The sequence below is a fragment of the Oncorhynchus nerka genome, linkage group LG26, assembly GCF_034236695.1.
Source record: "Oncorhynchus nerka isolate Pitt River linkage group LG26, Oner_Uvic_2.0, whole genome shotgun sequence".
Lineage (NCBI taxonomy): Eukaryota > Metazoa > Chordata > Actinopteri > Salmoniformes > Salmonidae > Oncorhynchus > Oncorhynchus nerka.
The window spans coordinates 3688101-3709348 of NC_088421.1; the positions used below are offsets into that span (position 1 = coordinate 3688101).

The 21248-nt window shown below is 47.2% G+C and overlaps 2 protein-coding genes across 2 annotated transcripts; one reads left to right on the top strand and one right to left on the bottom strand.

Annotated features, from left to right (window-relative positions):
* Positions 1 to 4546: 4546 nt before the first annotated feature.
* Positions 4547 to 9353, bottom strand: LOC115110052 (ferritin, middle subunit-like). The gene is made up of 4 exons (XM_029635384.2): positions 9030 to 9353; positions 8584 to 8730; positions 5209 to 5334; positions 4547 to 4926 (listed from the first exon to the last, which is right to left on the bottom strand). The coding sequence occupies exons 1-4, from the start codon at positions 9135 to 9137 to the stop codon at positions 4771 to 4773; spliced, it is 537 nt and encodes a 178-aa protein (XP_029491244.2). The 5' UTR covers positions 9138 to 9353; the 3' UTR covers positions 4547 to 4770.
* Positions 9354 to 12782: 3429 nt separating this feature from the next.
* On the top strand, positions 12783 to 13606 carry LOC135564931 (ferritin, middle subunit-like). The gene is made up of 2 exons (XM_065011012.1): positions 12783 to 13124; positions 13430 to 13606. The coding sequence occupies exons 1-2, from the start codon at positions 13017 to 13019 to the stop codon at positions 13586 to 13588; spliced, it is 267 nt and encodes an 88-aa protein (XP_064867084.1). The 5' UTR covers positions 12783 to 13016; the 3' UTR covers positions 13589 to 13606.
* Positions 13607 to 21248: the final 7642 nt, after the last annotated feature.

Genomic DNA, 21248 nt, shown 5'->3' on the forward strand with positions numbered 1-21248 from the left:
ACTGGGAAAGGTCTAACCACAGGAATAATGGGGATCGCTAAACAAAGAGCGATCGCTCTGTCAATAAAATTCCCAGCTGCGCCTGAATCGACGAGCGCCTTATGCTGGGAATGCGGGGGGAAATCAGGAAAACAAACAGGTACAAACAGTTGGACAACAGAGGACTCTGGATGATAGTGGTGCAGACTCACCTGGGGTGACGCCAGAGTGCCCTGCCTGTTGCCTCGACTCCCAGAGGAACCAACCTGGCACCGACCGGCAGTGTGCCCTCTGCGGCCACAGATGGTGCACAAACTGGAACCATAGGCGGAAATCCCAGGGGGGGACGGGGGAGACACGATCCCCCATCCTGGGAAAATATTATTTGTCCCCCCCCAATATATCACTGTAAACATAACTATGTAATTTCAATAATATTAATAATACGCAATGAAAGTACTTGTGCTGATTATACACACTTAATAGCGCTTTTTTAAGTTTCAAAAGATTGCGACCCCCCCCCGCCCTTTTCTTCACAATGGTTTGATCCACTGCCAGTTCTTTAGCTGGCAAGGTAATAGAGGGTTCGTATCTACTGTCCGAAAGGCACTCAATGCACGTAACTGACGTGATGTTAATCCAGTCAATCGCGCCATATCAATGTTTCTTTTTAAAACGTTGGCAGGGTTCACACACTAGCTGAATTTACAGAGCTAGCGCGCAAACTAAAGCAAACATTGACTATCAAGCTAGCTAGTACCTATTCCATTTATGTGGCGTCGTCAAAGATGGAATCTTTGCTATCGTCAGTTTATTCCAAGATCAGCATGCCGCTGTCGTGTTTCAAAGTCCCTGTGATAAGGTTAGCGATAAACTGAACAGAACTACACCCTCTTCTACCATTGTCTAAAATATATTTAATGTTCTCGTTGCAAAAGCTAAATTGTCGCCAGGGAACTTTTACATTTTTATTTCACCTTTATTTAACCAGGTACATACTGGACTGATAAGGAACAGTGCTATAACTATTATTATTATTAGTTGTATTATAATGATTTAAACATTTGAACAAGTTGGGACAACCCTTCAGTTAACTACTGTACCTATCAATTATCCATTAGAAGTGATTATGGTTCCTCAATATACATTTAACATATTACAACGTAGGCTGTGTTACAGCACTACTTTTGGTGTCCCCCTCAGGAATTGCTCTTGAGAAAATTTCATGTAATTGTCCCCTCCAAAATTGATATCAGATTTTTGCGCCTGACTGGTGGTCGAAGACTGCCCGGAAACGGCGGGTGAACTCTGTGAAGTTCTCCAACACCGCATCTCCTTCTCCCCACACGGCGCTGGTCCACTCCAGAGCTCTCCCTGAGAGGCACGAGATGAGGGAGGACACCCTCTCTCTTCCCGAGGGTGTCCAGGTATAGGTCCAGCTGTAACAGGAAACCCTGGCAACATGCCGCCTTCCCATCATACACCCCGGGAAGGGCGAGACGCATCCCACTGGGACCGGTTGCCGGAGGAGTGAGTAGTGGAGGTTCGGTTTGCGTTGTTGAAGGCGCTGGAGGACCTTCCTGTCTCTCCCAGCAGTCCAGGGTCTGGATAACTTGATCCATGATGGCGCCGAGATGGTGGTTCACTTTCGCTTGCTCCTGGATGCGTTCCTCGACCCCTATACCAGGGGAATCTGTTCCTGCTGTCTCCATGACGGGTCGTGAATTCTTTCAGGGGTATTTAACTGGTGGCAGGAAAGTCAAACGCAGGAGAGCAGAACTTGGTGAATAGCCGGAGCAGTTAAATGTATAAAACTAATGGCTTACAAAACAACAAACACATGGGTACAAAACCTGTAGCGCACCAGTAAAACATAGCACAAGTACTTACAATAAACAATTCCCGACAAGGACATGGGGGAAACAGAGGGAAAATATACAACATGTAATTAAGGAATTGAAAACCAGGTGTGTGCTAAAACAAGACCAAACAAATGGAACATGAAAAATGGATTGGCGATGGCTAGAAGACCGCCGAACACCGCCCAAACAAGGAGAGGAACCAACTTCGGCAGAAGTCGTGACATAAAGGATAAGTTTGCTTGTTTGAAACTTATCACTGACAACTTTAGCATTTTAGGTAACCTTTCCCCTAACCTTAAACCTTTCATCTAAATCCTAATCTTAACCTTCGACCTAACCCTAACTTTAACCCCTAGCCTAGCTAACATTAGCCACCTACCGTTAGCCACAACAAATTGGAATTCGTAACATATATGTATTGCAAATTCCTAACATATTGTACAATTTGCAATTAGTAACATAAAGTACAATTTGCAGTTTGTAACATATTATACGGAAAGGATGATGGACTTCCACAAATGAAAACATACCATACAAAACATATCATACTAATTAGAGTATCCCAGATTTACATTTACTACGTTACTTCTACCCCTGAGTCCAGGTTGTTCTAAGTGACCTTGTTTTAGCAGAAGGGCAAACAGAGCATTAAATTGCATTTTACAAAGTATTTTTTTAATGCAAATCTTTTCAGTAATATTCAACCCAGAGAACATGTGTTAAGTTGTCACGACCGGGTCCATCATGTGACCAGCTGCAAAAAGTTATAAACAGTAAGTAATACTGTAAATAGTTATCCATTATATAACTCTCAGTGCTATAGGCGTCACTACAAACCTTGGTTCGATTCCAGGCTGTATCACAACCGGCCGTGATTGGGAGTCCCACAGGGTGGCCACACAATAGGCCTAGCGCCGTCCGGGTTAGGGTTTGGCCGTGATAGGCCGTCATTGTAAATAAGATTTTGTTCTTAACTGACTTGCCTAGTTAAATAAATAAATAATTATTTTACAATGACTGCCTACCCCGACCAAACTCTCCCCTAACCCGGACGATCCTAGTCCAATTGGTTCCCGAGTGGTGCAGCGGTCTACGGCACTGCATCTCAGTACAAGAGGTGGTACTACAGTCCCTGGTTCAAATCCAGGCTGTATTACATCTGGCTGTGATTGGGAGTCCCATAGGCCGGTGCAGAATTGACCCAGTGTCACCCAGGATAGGCCATCATTGTAAATAAGTTGTTCTTAACAGACTTGCCGAGTTAAAGGTAAAAACTATAAAATTATTTAATTCAGAAACATACAAAAAAAATGTTTTAAACTTCTTTGCAGCTTTTGATGTTATTGATCATAATCTGCTGCTGGAAAAAGCGTAAGTGTTATGGCTTTACATCCCCTGCTATATTGTGGATCTCGAGTTACTTGTCTAACAGAACACAGTTGTTCTTTAATGGAATCCTCTCCAACATGCCACCAGGTCTCTTCACAGTCCCCAAGTTTAGAACAGACTATTGGAGGCACGCAGTACTACAGAGAGCCGTGACATGGCTACTATTCCACATCAAGTAAATCAAGCAAGCAGTAAAATCATATTTAAAAACACAATAACATCAAAATAGACACACATGGATTTTGTTGTAGATGTGGTAGAGTAGTGGCCTGAGTGTCGTGTTGTGAAATCTGTTTCGTAATGTAACGTTATTGTATTGAACTGCCTTTATTTCGCTGGACCCGGGAAGAGTAGCTGCTGCCTTGACAGCAGGGAAACGGGATCCATAACACAAATGTTTGTTAATTAAGGAACATGTCATTTAGTCAGGTGCCTTCTAGTGGCTTTTTGGGTACTTCAGATTATCACAAATCTCAGGCGCTCCATGTGGCTTTATCACATTTAAAATAGAATGACAAAGCTGCAAAATATTACCCTAAAATGAAAACCATTACTTTATGTACTCAAATATTTTACCATGTCAGTATTTCATGGCTGTAAATGTTGGTGGCAGTTGTGTAAAGAAAAATGGATGAGTTGGAGAATTATTTCAAGTCCCATTGTTGATCAAACACATTTAATTAGGCTATTTTCCCCTTCAACCACCTGGTCTATCCACTAGAAACCCATGTACTATATGGACACATGAAAAGTAGCAATATTTTCAGTTAAATATTGCCAAAATTAGGCTGCCTGTTAATTACAGAAGACTTCAGTCATTTTGGTAAATTACCAGTAGCTTTGCAACCATATGACAGCTTTAATAAGCCCTTTATGGTGAACGAGGGGCATTGTGATTATTCAGTTAGTTCGCTGGTAGGAGCAATTGGGCACTACCAACTGAAACAAAATTAGTCAAGATTTAATGTGTCAGTAAGAGCCGAACTACCTATCACTAGAGAAATACGGCATATGGATTTACCTCGAGGCTGTCTAATAACCTGTTGAGATGCACAGAGTTCAGGTCTACATTGACTGTAGTTACCCATTTCACTTTTATGGGTAGAGTTGACAGTTGGGCCCGTAATTGACATGTGGTCTTCACATTTCTTGCCCTCTGGTGAGAGGTAATGTCCTTTATAAAACATGTTGAACTTTCCCTATTGTTATGACCCTCAGTCACTAGTAGATCTACAATTGCCAGTGTTTATCATTGGTATGAAGATGCTCAGTAAAAGGGCAAAGCACCTCAATAGACTGAAACATCATTACAGGTCAACACTTAGAAAACAAACTTTAGGGATCTTTTTTTATTGTTTTACAAGATGCCTTGCCTCAAATACAGTAGTGTTTTCAACAAAAATACCTCAATGTTACAGCTGTGTTGCACTGCACCAGTTTAACACTCCCCTCCCTATAAATGCAAAGCCAGGAGGATCTATCAGAGAAGCCAGGAGTCCTGGTCTGAGGCTGGAGGCCGTAGCCTGGGGATGGAAGTGGTTTAGCTCTGGCCTCCCAGGGTGTGCTTGTCAAACAGGTACTCTGCCATCTTGTTGTTGACAGCATCCATCTTGGTGAGGTTGGTGATGTGGTCTCCCAGCTTCTTAATGGCCTCCACCTGCTCTTTCAGGTAATGGGTCTCCAGGAAGTCACACAGCTAAAGAGGGAAAACAGGTCAGACAAGAGAATGACTACATACTACTGTAGATCCAGTAACACACAGGAGCCTGGTAGTAAGTGTAGATAATGAGGTGTTTGCAGCTGTCTAACTCCTGCATGAGCTGCATTGTGTGTGTGTGTGTAGTGGCATACATGAGTCTGTGGACTATTGTGTGTGAAGAGGCAGGTCACACAATACTGTGTAATTAGTTAGCAGAGCGACAACAACCTCATCATCTCCTGAGACAGTACCTGTATTCTATGTGATGATATTACTTACATGGGGGTCAACCTTGTCAGAGGCAATCTTGTGCAGGTCCAGCAGAGACTGGTTCACATTCCTCTCCAGCTGCAGAGCACACTGCATGGCCTCCAGCCCATTGCCCCACTCATCACGATCTGGCTTCTACACAGGACAGTGAACACAGAAGGGTTATGGACTGCTAGCAGATGTGTCTATACATAATTAAAAGTCAACAGTTAAATCAAAATATCTGACCAACGTAAAAAGATCAAGCTGGAGTCATTTTAACAGTCACTATGAACAACCACATAAGCTGGAGTTTATGAAGCACATCATGGGTCCGGTGTGGCTCAGTCGATAGAGAATGGCGCTTGCAACGCCGAAGGTTTCCAGAACCCCAGCTCAGAACACAACTCCTCGATCCTTCTCACGGATGGGCCATTGCAGCAGACGACCACAAGGTCACACTCCTATCAGCTTAAATCATTGTTAACATTGGGCAATTGAGTGGAAAAACATTGCCTGGAACAGCGAGTTAAGTTCACTGCACAGTCCCCAGACCTCAAACCAATAGAGAATCTTTGGGATGAGATGTACAGGCTGTTCACAGCATGACTATATCGCCGCACAATCTGCAGCGGCTGCCTGATGCCATCGTGTCAGCATGGACCAACATTCCTATGGAACATTTGACACCTTGTAGAATGCCCCAAATAATTCAGGCTGTTCTGGAGGCAAACAGGGGTCTGAGTAGATGTGTTAAACCACTTAATTTGCACTCACTAGACTTTACCGCGACACACTACATAAGCCCACACACAAGCATATTCACACATACTGATTGCCAAGTCACTTTAACCCTTACCTACATGTACGTACTGTCAACTACCTTATACCCCTGCACATTGTCTCAGTACTTGTATTTTGCCTTGTTATTCTTTGCATTACCATTTCCTTCTGTATTTAGCAAGTATCTCCTTAACTCTGCAATGTTGGGAATGGTCTCGTTCTTGTAGGTTCATGCTCTACAACATCCGCAGAGTACGACCCTGCCTCACACAGGAAGCGGCGCAGGTCCTAATCCAGGCACTTGTCATCTCCCGTCTGGATTACTGCAACTCGCTGTTGGCTGGGCTCCCTGCCTGTGCCATTAAACCCCTACAACTCATCCAGAACGCCGCAGCCCGTCTGGTGTTCAACCTTCCCAAGTTCTCTCACGTCACCCCGCTCCGCCGCTCTCTCCACTGGCTTCCAGTTGAAGCTCGCATCCGCTACAAGACCATGGTGCTTGCCTACGGAGCTGTGAGGGGAACGGCACCTCAATACCTCCAGGCTCTGATCAGGCCCTACACCCAAACAAGGGCACTGCGTTCATCCACCTCTGGCCTGCTCGCCTCCCTACCACTGAGGAAGTACAGTTCCCGCGCAGCCCAGTCAAAACTGTTCGCTGCTCTGGCCCCCCAATGGTGGAACAAACTCCCTCACGACGCCAGGACAGCGGAGTCAATCACCACCTTCCGGAGACAACTGAAACCCCACCTCTTTCAGGAATACCTAGGATAGGATAAAGTAATCCTTCTCACCCCCCTTAAAAGATTTAGATGCACTATTGTAAAGTGGCTGTTCCACTGGATGTCTTAAGGTGAACGCACCAATTTGTAAGTCGCTCTGGATAAGAGCGTCTGCTAAATGACTTAAATGTAAATGTCTCGTAAATACGCATGTCACTGTAAAGTCGACACCTGTTGTATTCGGTGCAATTGACCAATAAAATTGGTTTTGAAACTGGGCAGTGAGCAGATATTATATTAACATCGGGAGAGTTTGGATAGAGTAGATTGTGTTACACCCCTCTTGCTCTTTCAGTTCAGTGGTTATGACGGAATGGAGGCAGGCTAGAGGTCGACCGATTAATCGGAATGGCCGATTTCAAGTTCTCATAACAATCGGAAATCTGTATTTTTGGGCACCGATTTAAAACAATTAATTACACCTTTATTTAACTAGGCAAGTCAGTTAAGAATTCATTCTTATTTTCAATGACGGCCAGGAACGGTGGGTTAACTGCCTCGTTCAGGGGCAGAACGACAGATTTTCACCTTGTCAGCTCGGGAGAACCAATCTCGCAACCTTACAGTTAACTAGTCCAACGCAATAACGACCTGCCTCTCTCTCCTTGCACTCCACAAGGAGACTTCCTGTTACGCCAATGCAGTAAGCAAAGGTAAGTTGCTAGCTAGCATTAAACTTATCTTATAAAAAAAGTCATAATCACTAGTTAACCACACATGGTTGATGATATTACTAGATATTATCTAGCGTGTCCTGTGTTGCATATAATCTGACTGAGCATACAAGTATCTGACTGAGCGGTGGTCGGCAGAAGCAGAAGCATAAACATTCATTCAAACAGCACTTTCGTGCGTTTTGCCAGCAGCTCTTCGTTGTGCGTCTCGCATTGCGCTGTTTATGACTTCAAACCTATCAACTCCCGAGATGAGGCTGGTGTGACCGAAGTGAAATGGCTGGCTAGTTCGCACGCACTAATAGCGTTTCAAACTTCACTCACTCTGAGCTTTGGGGTGGTTGTTTCCCTTGCTCTGCATGGCTAACGCTGCTTCGATGTGGTGGCTGTTGTCGTTGCGTTGCTGGTACGAGCCCAGAGAGGAGCGAGGAGAGGGACGGAAGCTATACTGTTACACTGGCAATACTAAAGTGCCTATAAGAACATCCAATAGTCAAAGCTTAATGAAATACAAATGGTATAGAGGGAAATAGTCCTATAATAACTACAACCTAAAACTTCTTACCTGGGAATATTGATATGTATACAGCTTTCATACGTTCTCATGTTCTGAGCAAGGAACTGAAACGTTAGCTTTCTTACATAGCACATAATGCACTTTTACATTCTTCTCCAACACTTTGTTTTTGCATTATTTAAACCAAATTGAACATGTTTCATTACCTACTTGAGGCTAAATTGACTTTGATGTATTATATTAAGTTATAATAAGTGTTCATTCAGTATTGTTGTAATTGTCATTATTACAAGTTTTTTTTTGTTGTTTCTAGAGGTCGACCTCTAGTTCAGGCCCAAGCAGTCAGGACATTATCTCCTCTAATACCAGGGCAGCCACACAGGGCCTGCCTTACAATGAACTCGGTATTAACATGAATGACTACTAATACAAAACAACTTCTTACAGTTTTAGAAAAAAAGGCTCTAGATTGACTAAAGGGTTCTTTAGACTTCTTGCCATAGATTATAGATCAGCAACTTGGTTCCAGGTAGAACCTTTCTAACTGAGACAAGAACCATTTCAACCAGAGAACCCTCTACGAAGATGTTAACGTTCTTTTTGTTGCGCAGTATACAAGGTATGTGTTTTTCAACGCTCATGTGCTCACCTTGAGGTCCTGGAGTAAAATGCGTCCACCTCTCTTGTTCTGGAAGGAGAGTAGCTTGTCGGCGTGCTCCCGCTCCTCGTCGCTGTTCTCCTTGAAGAAATGCGCGAAGCCAGGCAGAGCCACATCGTCACGGGAGAAATAGAAAGCCTGGGTGGATAAACAAGTGTGTTTAGAAACTGTCAAACAGGACGCATTCTATTAGTGAGGGATCTAAACATGACACAACAATATGATCCGGAAAATCATTAGCCGACTTAACTTGCCAATTAACCTGTCAATGAGATACGCTCTGTCCAAGGATATATTTATGAGCTTTATTTGAATGATGCGTCTACCTCAAAGCTGTTAGTTGCCTAGGCGTACAGAAAAATACTTAAGCCCAGGCATAATAATAATAGGTAAAGCAAGAAACTGTTCCTCTTGGTAGCCAATTACAGTCCCCTTACCATTGAAGTGTAAGTATAGGAGGCAAACATCTCCATGTTGATCATCCGGTTGATTGCAACTTCGCAATCGTGGTGATAGTTCTGGCGGACCTGAGACTCCATTTTCATTTTATATCAAAATTAACGGTACAAATACAGAGATTCTTAGATTATTTTACTAAAACAGTTCAAATAAGTGTTACGTTATCAATCCGGAATGTTATATGGCCCGGGCAGAAGAGTTCCGTTCAATCACTGTTGAAGCAAAAAATTCTTCATGCGTCTTCCCAGAGTTGTGAACTGGAAGGAGCCTTGTTCGCTCTATTTATTGTTCCAAGCGGACCGCGTCAGTGAAATCCACCCTCTTCTTCGATGAGATTTAATGGCAGGTTGGCATCCAGTACATGTTGCATTACCGCCACCTACTAGACTGGAGTATAACTCCCTTATACTTTGCTTCATTTTTTATTTTTTATTAACAACCACAACAACAAAAAATACAACAAATATCCTACCATCTAACACTACACTCACAAAAATATATATAATAAATACCATACTCCCCTATTTACATATATTTAGTCGTACTTCAGGCCAATAGCATGAAAGGATGGGACACCACCACTTAACACACCCTGTTACTCAAAATAAATCAAATCAAATGTTATTAGTCACATGCGTCAAATACAACAGGTGAAATGCTTACCACCTCCGATACTTCGCCCTCATTCACTTCCATTTCTCCTCCTGTCTTCAACTCACTCTGTTTACACGTTCTACCATTCTTCTTTAACAAACCATCTCATTTTATCCCACCATTTTTAACCGACTCACCCTCTTCCTCCCTCTCTCTCTTAGACCTCCTCTGCCTCTCTTTTCGCCTCCATTCTTCTTCCGTATTCCAAGTCAAATCAAATCCAATCAAATGTTATTTTTCACATGCGCCAAATTCAACCTTATAGTGAAATGCTTACTTACAAGCCCTTAACCAACAAAGCAGTTTTAAGGAAATACATAAAAAAAGGAAGAGATAAGAATAACACATAATTAAAGAGGAGCAGTAAATAACAATAGCTGGGCTATATGCAGGGGGTACCGGTACAGAGTCAATGTGTGGGAGCACCCGTGTCGAGGTAATTGAGGTAGTATGTGTATGTAGGTAGAGTTATTAAAGTGACTATGCATAGATAATAACAGAGAGTAGCAGCAGCGTAGAATATGGGGGGGAGGGGCAATGTAAATGGTCTGGGTAGCCATTTGATTAGATGTTCAGGAGTCTTATGGCTTTGGGGTAGAAGCTGTTTAGAAGCCTTTTGGACCTAGACTTGGCGCTCCGGTACCGCTTGCTGTGCGGTAGCAGAGAGAACAGTCTATGACTAGGGTGTCAGGAGTTTTTTAACAATGTTTGGGGTCTTCCTCTGACACCGCCTGGTATAGAGGTCCTGGATGGCAGGAAGCTTGGCCCTGGTGATGTACACGCTCTGTAGTGCCTTGCGGTCGGAGGCCGAGCAGTTGCCATACCAGGCAGCGATGCAACCCATCAGGATGCTCTCGATGGTGCAGCTGTAAAACCTTTTGAGCATCTGAGGACCCATGCCAAATCTTTTCAGTCTCCTGAGGGGGAATAGGTTTTGTTGTGTCCTCTTCACAACTGTCTTGGTGTGCTTGGACCATGTTGGTTTGTTGGTGATGTTGACGACAAGGAACTGATCCACTACAGCCCCGTCGATGAGAATGGGGGCGTGCTCGGTCCTCCTTTTCCTGTAGTCCACAATCATCTCCTTTGTCTTGATCACATTGAGTGTAACTCCCCTTCTGATAATACTGCACTTCTCCTGACATACATCTTGCTCTTGCCTTGTCAAGGGGCACCATTTAACCAGCTGTCACAATTTCCATTCAATCAGCACAAACCCCTCGGACTTCACACAATCCAATTGTGCGCCGCCCTATGGGACTCCTGATCACGGCTGGTTTTGAAACAGCCCGGGATCGAACCAGGGTCTGTAGTGATGCCTCTAGCACTGATATGCAGTGCCTCAGACCGCTGTGCCACTCGTGAGCCCAATATAGTCAATCAAACTCAAATACCAATATTTTTCTGTATTACCTTAAACTCTTGATCTAACTCTAACAGTTCAGAAACTCACCACCAAACCCTTCACGCAGGCTTGAGACAGACATTTAGGCTTTTGTAGAAATGGTATTTGATATACAGCTTTCGGATTCAAATTACATAATGTAGTTGACAAATGGTCTATCAAAGTTGATCACATCAGCCTCCAAATAACTACACAAAATCAGTAGCTACATACATCTAACCATACATAGGTTATTAAGCTAAAACTGTGAAGTGGAAAACTTTTTACAGCCAATGAAAATCAAAGACGACAGTAATAAAGTAACCTTCCTAACAACTTTAGTTCACGTGACCTGATCTTCCAGAACTGTTGACAGGGTGGACAATGGTATTCATAAGAACTAGGTCTTCTGGGGCAGTATGCATCAAACGTCTCTCCCTCTCTCTCTCTCTCTCTCTCTCTCTCACTCTCTCTCTCTCGGAGGACCTGATCCCTAGGACCATGGCTCAGGACAACCTGGCATGATGACTCCTTGTTGTCCCCAGTCCACCTGGCCGTGCTGCTGCTCCAGTTTCAACTGTTCTGCCTGCGGATATGGAACCCTGACCTGTTCACTGTGATTACTATTATTTGACCATGCTGGTCATTTATGAACATTTGAACATCTTGGCCATGTCCTGTTATAATCTCCACCCGGCACAGCCAGAAGAGGACTGGCCACCCCTCATAGCCTGGTTCCTCTCTAAGTTTCCTCCTAGGTTTTGGCCTTTCTAGGGAGTTTTTCCTAGCCACCGTGCTTCTACACCTGCATTGCTTGCTGTTTGGGGTTTTAGGCTGGGTTTCTGTACAGCACTTTGATATATCAGCTGATGTATGAAGGGCTATATAAATACATTTGATTTGATTTGATTTAGGGGTGCCCATGGAGCTGGGGCTCAGAAATGTCCCGTGCGAGAGACGCAGGTTGAGGTTTCCAGGGTTAGAGTAACGTTAGTGCAGAAGTTGTCATATGCTGAGGCAGTTAAGAGGTAGAGGAAGATGGGTCAAGGGGGAGAGATCCAAAGAGGAGGGGTGTTAGTAGTAGATCTGTACCAGTACAGAGGGATAAACCAACAAGTGATATATTTTTCAGTAAGATTGTAAATGTTTGGCATTTATAGTAATGGTTATCAACTGTACTGCAGGGATGGAACGTAAAGTCGCAGGAAGTAGAGGTTGTGGTGGCAGCTGCAGAGAGGTATTTGGGTGTGCGAAACTTGACATCAGAAGAGTTTTATCTCTTATCTCTTATTCTTATCTGTATTTTTTAAAACTGCACTGTCGGTTAGGGGCTCGTAAGTAAGCATTTCACTGAAAGGTCTACTGTTGTATTTGGCCCAGGTGACTAATAAAATAGTATTTTATTTTATTTTGGGTTACAGGGTGTGTTTATGTGGTGGTGTCCCATCCTTTCATGCTGTTGGCCTGAAGTACGAATAAATAGATGTAAATAGTGGAGTATGGTATTTATTATATATTTTTTGTTGGTGTAGTGTAAGATGGTATTTGTTGTATTTTGTGTTGTTGTGGTTGTTGATTTTTTTTTTAAATAAGCAAAGTATAAGGGAGTTATACTCCAGTCTAGTAGGTGGCAGTAATGCAACATGTATTGGATGCCAACCTGCCGTTAAATCTCATCGAAGAAGAGGGTGGATTTCACTGACGCGCTCCGCTTGGAACAATAAATAGAGCGAACAAGGCTCCTTCCAGTTCACAACTCTGGGAAGACGCATGAAGAACTTCTTGCTTCAACAGTGATTGAACGGAACTCTTCTGCCCGCCTCCCGCGCAATATAACATTCCGGATTGATAACGTAATAATTACGTGAACTGTTTTAGTAAAATAATCTAAGAATCTCTATATTTGTACCGTTAATTTTGATATAAAATGAAAATGGAGTCTCAGGTCCGCCAGAACTATCACCACGATTGCGACGTTGCAATCAACCGGATGATCAACATGGAGATGTTTGCCTCTTATACTTACACTTCAATGGTAAGGGGACTGTAATTTGCTACCAAGAGGAACAGTTTGTTGCTTTACCTAGTATTATTATGCCTGAGCCTAAATATTTTTCTGTACGCCTAGGCACCAGCTTTGAGGTAGACGTATCATTCAAATAAAGCTCATAAATATATCCTTGGACAGAGCATATCTCATTGACAGATTAATTGGCAGATTACCAAGTAGGCTAATGATTTTCCGGATCATATTGCTGTGTCAATCATGCTTAGATCCATCAGTAATAGAATGCGTCCTGTTTGACAGTTGTTTCTAAACACACTTGTTTATCCACCCAGGCTTTCTATTTCTCCCGTGACGATGTGGCTCTGCCTGGCTTCGCGCTTTTCTTCAAGGAGAACAGCGACGAGGAGCGGGAGCACGCCGACAAGCTACTCTCCTTCCAGAACAAGAGAGGTGGACGCATTTTACTCCAGGACATCAAGGTGAGCACCTGAGCGTCGAAAAACACATTGACATTGTATACTGATAGAAAAAAAGAACGTACTGTAATGACCTGACTAGATCATAAATGAACAATTGTCATCAGAACATTCCGGGCATTCCCGTGATTGGCAGATAGCAGGTTGATTGACATGTCGGACCCCGCGAACACCGGGTACTGGTCAGTACAACACAACCACCTCCTAGCCTAACACATAACACACAGCTGTCTGTGCGGGTCGCTACACAGCCCCCCCACCACAAAGTCCCTCGTCCCCGAGGGAACAAACAAAGTCTCTGAAGCGACCCGGAGGTCTCCTTTGCCTGCGTGGCCGTGATGGTCGCAGAGTGCCCCTCTGGGAACCAGGGGATGAAGGCAGGGACAAGGAAGCGGGAACGGGTAATACAGTCCGTGGCTCTGGGGAACCACGCGGGGAGACAGGGGGAGTGGGCTGTCTGGAGCCTTGTCTGCGGCACCTGAGGGTGGGTGCCTGGAGAATGTCATTGCCAGAGAGGGGAATTGTGGGGGTTCCTGGGGTTTGGGAGAAGAGGCCCCTCTGTATGGGGCTAACCTGTCCCGGTGCAGTGCCACCTTTCTCCCCCTGGGAGGAAGCTGCACCCGGTACACAACCTCCCCTACCCTCTCCAGGACACTGCAGGGTCCCACCCAGTGACTGTCCAACTTGGGGCATCTGCCTTTTTTCCTTAGGGGGCTGTAGACCCAGACCAGCTCCCCAGCCACAAAGTGCCTTCCCCGGGTGTGCACGTCATAGTTCCTTTTCTGCCTCACACCTGCATTCATCAGCTGCTCTCTGGCGAAGGTGTGGGCTGTCTCCAGGCGGTCCTGGAGTCTCCGGGCATACTCCGGCCCCGGAGGAACATGAGGGCTATCCAGGGGCCGACCAAACGCCATCTCCGCAGGGGTGCGGATCTCTCCCCCAGCATGAGGAGGGCAGGCGTGCAGGAGGTGGAGTCTTGGACAGCGGAGCGGCATGCCATGAGGACCATAGGCAGGTGCTTGTCCCAGTCACGCTGGTGTTTGGAAGAGACGATGGCCAGCTGCTGTCCAAGCGTTTTGTTGAAGCGCTCCACAAGGCCATCACTTTGAGGATGGAGAGGAGTAGTGCGGGTCTTGTGCATACCCAGCCTCTCACACATGGTGGCGAACACACGGGACTCAAAGTTTCTGCCTTGGTCGCTGTGGATGGACTCTGCAGCTCCAAACCTGCTGAACATCCCCGCTGTCAGGGCGTCGACGATGGTCTCTGCCTCCTGGTCAGGCAGAGCATAGGCCTCGGGCCATTTTGTGAAATAGTCCATGGCCGTGAGCACCCAGCAGTTTCCGCTGTCTGTGGTGGGGAACGGCCCAACTACATCCACTCCCACCCTCCATGGGAGCCCCCACTGGGAACTGTTGGAGCTGAGCATGAGAGCGGCCTGGGGGCCCTTTCTCGCTGTGCAGTTGTCACAGCGGCGACAAAAGTCATCCACATCCCTCTTGTGCTGCCCCCAGTAGAAGCCCTGACGGAGACGGCGCAGTGTTTTTGTGACCCCAAAGTGTCCAGTCCCCACCCCCCCATGAGTACTCTGGAGCACAGCCTCCCGCAATGCTTTTGGGACCACCACCTGCCACCTCTCCTCTCCCGTAGCTGACTCCTTCCATGCCCGCTGTAGCACGCCATCAGCCAGCCGCAGTCTCTCAAACTTCGACCACAACCCTTTGGTCGCGAGTGAGAGCGCTGTCACCTCTTCCCATGGTGGCCTCACCTGCGCCTCTACCCACTGTAGCACTGGCTGTAGGTCTGTGTCCCGTCCCTGCTGCTGCCGCCATTCAGCCACGCCGACAGTCTGCTGCTCACAGCAGACAGGCCCGCCGCCCGACACACTGTGGCACAGACACCCTCCTCTGCCCGCAGCTCTCTCTCCCGTCCCTCTCTCGTTCACAGTGGCGGCAGCCGTCTGCAGTACAGGGCCGACGGGACATGGCGTCGGCGTTGGAGTGGCGTGCCCCTGCCCTGTGCACCACCGTGAAGTCATACGGCTGAAGCTCCTCCAACCAGCGTGCCACCTGCCCCTCTGGCTCTCTGAAAGACATGAGCCACTGGAGAGCAGAGTGGTCAGTCCTTACAGTAAAGGGCAGACCACCCAGGTAGTACTTGAAGTGTTTGACGGAAGCCACAACAGCCAAGAGCTCCCGCCGGGTGACACAGTAGCGGCGCTCATGTTTGTCAAATGTTTTGCTGAAGTACGCCACCACTCTCTCCCCCCCTCTGGCCCCACCTGGGCCAGCACCCCACCCATGCCCACATTGCTCGCGTCTGTGTCCAGGATAAAGGGCAAGGTGAGGTCAGGGGGCGAGCACGGGGCCTCGATCAGTGCACGTTTGAGGGTGTTGAACGCCTCCTCACACTCCACTGTCCAAGTGAAAGCCTTGTCCTTCGGCAGCAGGCGGTTCAGTGGAGCAGCAACGCTTGAGAAGCCCCGTACAAACCTCCTGTAGTACGAGGCCAGGCCCAGGAAGCTCTTCAGCTGACGCTGGTCGGTGGGGTGGGCCAGTCTCTGACAGCCCCTACCTTGTCCTCCATGGTGCTGATCCCCTCCTTCCCCACTCGGTGGCCCAAGAAGGACACCTCTCTCCTCATGAAGTGGCACTTCTCGGGGTGGAGCTTCAGACCTGCAGCAGCCACCCTCTCCAGCACACGCCGTAGCGCCCCCAGGGCTGACTGGAAGGAGCTGCCATGGGACAGGATGTCATCGAGGTATACCAGACACTGCTGTCGGGGATGCCATCCAGCACCCTGTCCATCAAACGCTCAAAAGTAGCTGGAGCGTTGCACAGGCCAAAGCACAGGACCTTGAACTGCCAGTGTCCTCTGTTAGTGGAGAACGCAGTTTTGGCTCTGGCCTCTGGGGAGAGGGGCACCTGCCAGTAGCCACTGCGGAGGTCTAGTGAGGAGAACCAGGAGGACCCCTAACCAGGTCCAGCGACTCATCGATACGTGGTATGGGGTATGAGTCCTTCCTGGTTACCTCATTCAGCCGCCTGTAGTCCGCACAGAACCTCAGCTTGCCCCCTTCTTCGGAACCATGACGACTGGCGCCGCCCAGGGCTGTCTGAGGGCTCAATGAAGTCTGCCCGCTGCATCTCCAACACAGCCTTGTCTGCCGCCTCCTGGCGTGCCAGCGGGATACGGCGGGGACGCATCTTGATGGGTCGAGCATCACCTGTGTCGATCTCATGCTGCACCAGATGAGTCTGACCCACCTCTTCCTCACTCAACGCAAAGCTGTCTCTGAATTCAAACAGCAACTGCCACAACCGTTCCTGCTGCTCGGGGTCAAGACCAACACAGTTCCTCCCCCATATCTCCCTCACTGCAGACAGTGTCCTCTCCTCTCCCATCTGGGGTAGCTGGGCTGGGGGTGCGGCCCGGCTCACAGAGGGCTGTGTCATGGAGGTAGCTGGGGAATGTAACACACCGCCGTAGGTGACAGGGGGACTGGGGAAAAGTCACACACAGCTGTGGGGGAGGGGGCGCAGCCATGAGTCTCTGCTGCTTTAACTGTTGGAGTAAAGGGTTTGTTGGGTTGAGTGAATGTGACATTAGGGGGGGCCATGGTGACTTCCTCCCTGGAAGCTCAGTGTGCCCCTATTTAGGTCTAACTGGCAGCCTGTGCTCCTAAGAAAGTCCAACCCCAGGATACAAGGGTCCTGCACAGCCGCCACCCACACAGGATGACGCACAGTCCTGCCCCCTACTGTCAGAGTCATTATTCCCTCCCCTTTCATGGGTGCCAGCTCACCTGTGACTGTGCGGAGCTGCACAGTTGTAGGCTCACACTGAGTCCAACCTGGCACAATATCTGGCCTCACCAGGGTTACTGTGGACCCAGTGTCCACCAGGGCGGAGCAGGGCACCCCCTCCACAGTGACAGGGACATGACAAAAGTCCCCAACACAGGTCCGGCCCACCACAACAACAGGCTCCATCCGCTTGCCCTCGTCTGCTTCTGGGGGAAGTGGAGCCTTGCTTCCCCGTCTGTGCCGGTGGGCTCCTCCTGAAGATGATGGTGGTTGGGATAGAAAGCCAGGGGTCCGCACTACCCGGTCTATGCGGACCCCGAGCCGTTTCCCTGAGCTCTGGGGGACATGGGGCAATCTCGGCGCAGATGGCCTGGCTGGCCACAACCCCAGCAGACCCTGGGGCCAGGGCTTGTGTTTCGTGCCGCCTGTAGCGACACAGCCCGAATGAGTTTTGTCATTTCGGCCACCCAAGCAGGCTTTTCCGGCTCCGGGCTGCTCTGCCCCCCAGCTCGCACAGAGGGTGTGTCTCCCTGCACCCCCACCAAAGCCCCAGCTGAAGCCCCAGCCCACACCAGCTCCCTCTCCAAGGCTGTCTGCAATGACTCAGGATGAGCCAGCTGGGTCTGTATGCGCAGCTCCGTAGGAGAGCGCGCCTGTATGAACTGGTCCCGTGCTAGCTCGCTCTGCACGGAGGGGGGCATGTGAGCATATGCCCGCCGAGAGAGGCTCTCAATGTCATTAGCTAGCACCCGTAGAGGCTCTCCAGGCTGCCTGCGTCTATTACTCAGTTCGGAGCGCAGTAGCCCGGGCTGTACACACTGTCCATAGCGCCTCCTCAGTGCTCCCACTAAAGCACCATAATCATGCCTGTCCTCGGGGCTAATCAATATCAAACAGGCCAGAGCTTCATCCGTGAGGCATAAAGCCAACTGCAGTGCCCTTTCTTCATCCGACCACCCCCTAAAATGAGCTAACAGTTCAAACTGAGCATGAAAAGCTTCCCAATCCGCCTTACCGGAATACTTCGGGGTCTTAACAGATACGGACGCAGCCGGGAACTGGGCGCCGCCATGTTTGTTTACATCCTGAGCCCCAGATTCCTCGTCACGTCGACACTTCGGTCCGCCCACCAGAATCCGCGCGAAATACAGTCGACGAAGCACTCATGCCCGCTTCAGCCGCCATCGCTCTAACGTCCTCCCTCAAGCGGCCTCTGCGCTCCGACGCCCTGGCGATCTCCTCAGACAGAACCCCCGACGTCCATTCACACGCACGTCCTTGGCCATAATCGTCCCCTACCTCCACCTTCACTTTCGGATTCCCTCGAAGCATTTTCAATCCCCGTTCTCACCTACAGCTGGCTAACTTGTATCAACGTTTTTACTTCTGACACCAATGTAATGACCTGACTAGATCATAAATGAACAATTGTCCAGACAGAGGCTTGAGTTTGCGAATTGACGGTTTATTAAACCAACTTTACACAGGCTACTGTTTGGGCCGTAGCACACGCCAAATAGATGACAGAACCCACAAGCCAATCGTGACCTTCTCTTGTGAAGCCCAGACGTAAGAGAGAGAGAACAAAGGCTGAACCTGGTCTTAACTTCCAATGCTCCACCCCCCTGCCCAACCCCCCTCCACGCCACTCCGCCAACCACCAGGATGCCCGGCATCAGAACATTCCGGGCATTCCCGTGATTGGCAGATAGCAGGTTGATTGACATGTCGGACCGCGCGAACACCGGATACTGGTCAGTACAACACAACCACCTCCTAGCCTAACACATAACACACAGCTGTCTGTGCGGGTCGCAACAGTACATTTCTTCGCGGAGGAGGGTTCTGTGGTTGAAGTGGTTCTTGTCTCAGTTGAAAAGGTTTTTACCTGGAACCAGGTGGTTGATCTATAATTTATGGCAAGAAATCTAAAGAATCCTTTATAGTCAATATAGGGACTTTTTTTTTTATTTCTAACACTGAACTTCAAGTTGTTTTGCATGAGTAGTCATTCATGTTAATACTGAGTTCATTGTAAGGCAGGCCCTGTGTGGCTGCCCTGGTATTAGAGCAAGGTGACCAGAGGAGATAATGTCCTGACTGCTTAGGCCTGAACACACTGCCTCCTTTCCTTCATAACCACTGAACTGAAAGAGCACGAGGGGTGTAACTCCATCTACTCTATCCAAACTCTCCCAATGTTAATATATGATCACTGGCCAATTTCAAATCAAATTGTATTGGTCACGTTCACGAACTACAACAGGTGTAGACTTTACGGTGACGTGTGTACTTACTAGCTCATTCCCAACAATGCAGAGTTAAAGATATATTTGCTAAATAAAAATGGAAATGTTAACAAAGAATAACAAGGCTTTATACAAGTACTGAGACCATGTGCAGGGGTATGAGGTAGTTGAGATATAATACAGTAGGTAAGGGTTAAAAGTGACTAGGCAATCAGGATATGTGACTGGTGTCAATGTGTGTGGACTTATGTAGTGCGGGGGGTTGTATACTAGTGAGTGCAAAATAAGTGTTTAAACTCATCTACTCAGACCCCTGTTCGCATCCAGAACAGCCTGCATTTCTTTGGGGGACATTCTACAAGGTGTCTGAAACGTTCCACAGGGATTTTGGTCCATGCTGACACGCTGAAATCAGGCAGTTGCTGCAGATATTATGGCAATGTAGTCTTGCTGTGAACAGCCCGTTCCATCTCGTCCCAAAGATTCTCTATTGTTTTGAGGTCTGGGGACTGTGCAGTGAACTTAACTCTCTGTTCCAGGCAATGTTTTTCCACTCACTTGCCCGTGGGAGCCACTTGTTTTTATCTGATTGGCGTAGAGGTCGACTGACTATAATTTTTCAACGCCGATACCGATTATTGGAGGACCAGAAAAAGCCGATACCGATTAATCGGCCTATTTGTAATGACACTTACAACAATACTGAATGAACACTTTAATTTTAACTTAATATGATACATCAATACAATCACTTTAGCCTTAAATAAATAAGAAACATGTTTAATTTGGTTGAAATAATGCAAAAAAATTGTATTGGAGTAGGTAAAAGTGCAATATGTGCCATGTAAAAAAGCTAATGATTAAGTTCCTTGCTCAGAACATGAGAACATATGAAGGTTGGTGGTTCCTTTTCACTTGAGTCTTCAATATTCCCAGGTAAGAAGTTTTAGGTTGTAGTTATTATGACTTTATTTCTACCATTTGTTTTTCATTAGCCTTTGACTATTGGATATTCTTATAGGCACTTTAGTATTGCCAGTGTAACGGTAAAGCTTCCGTCCCTCTCTCGCTCGAACCAGGAACACATCGAAAACAGCCACCCTTGAAGCATCGTTACCCATCTCTCCACAAAAGCTGCGGCGTTCCCCTTGCCCTCTGCAAGGGCCAACTACTTCAAGGTCTCAAAGCGAGTGTCACCGATTGAAATGCTATTAGCACGCACCCCGCTAACTAGCTAGCCATTTCACATCGGTTACACCAGCCTAATCTCGGGAATTGATAGGCTTGAAGTCACAAACCGCACAATGCTTTAAGCACAGCGATGAGCTGCTGGCAAGCGCACAAAAGTGCTGTTTGAATGAATGCTTACGAGCCAGCTGCTGCCTACCACCGCTCGGTCAGACTGCTCTATCAAATGTCAAATCATAGACTTCATTTTAACATAGTAACACAGACATGAGCCTTAGGTCATTAAAATGGTCAAATCCAGAAACGAACATTTCGAAAACAAAACTTTTATTCTTTCAGTTAAATACGGAACCGTTCCGTATTTTACCTAACGGGTGGCATCCATAAGTCTAAATATTCCTGTTACATTGCACAACCTTCAATGTTGCTAAC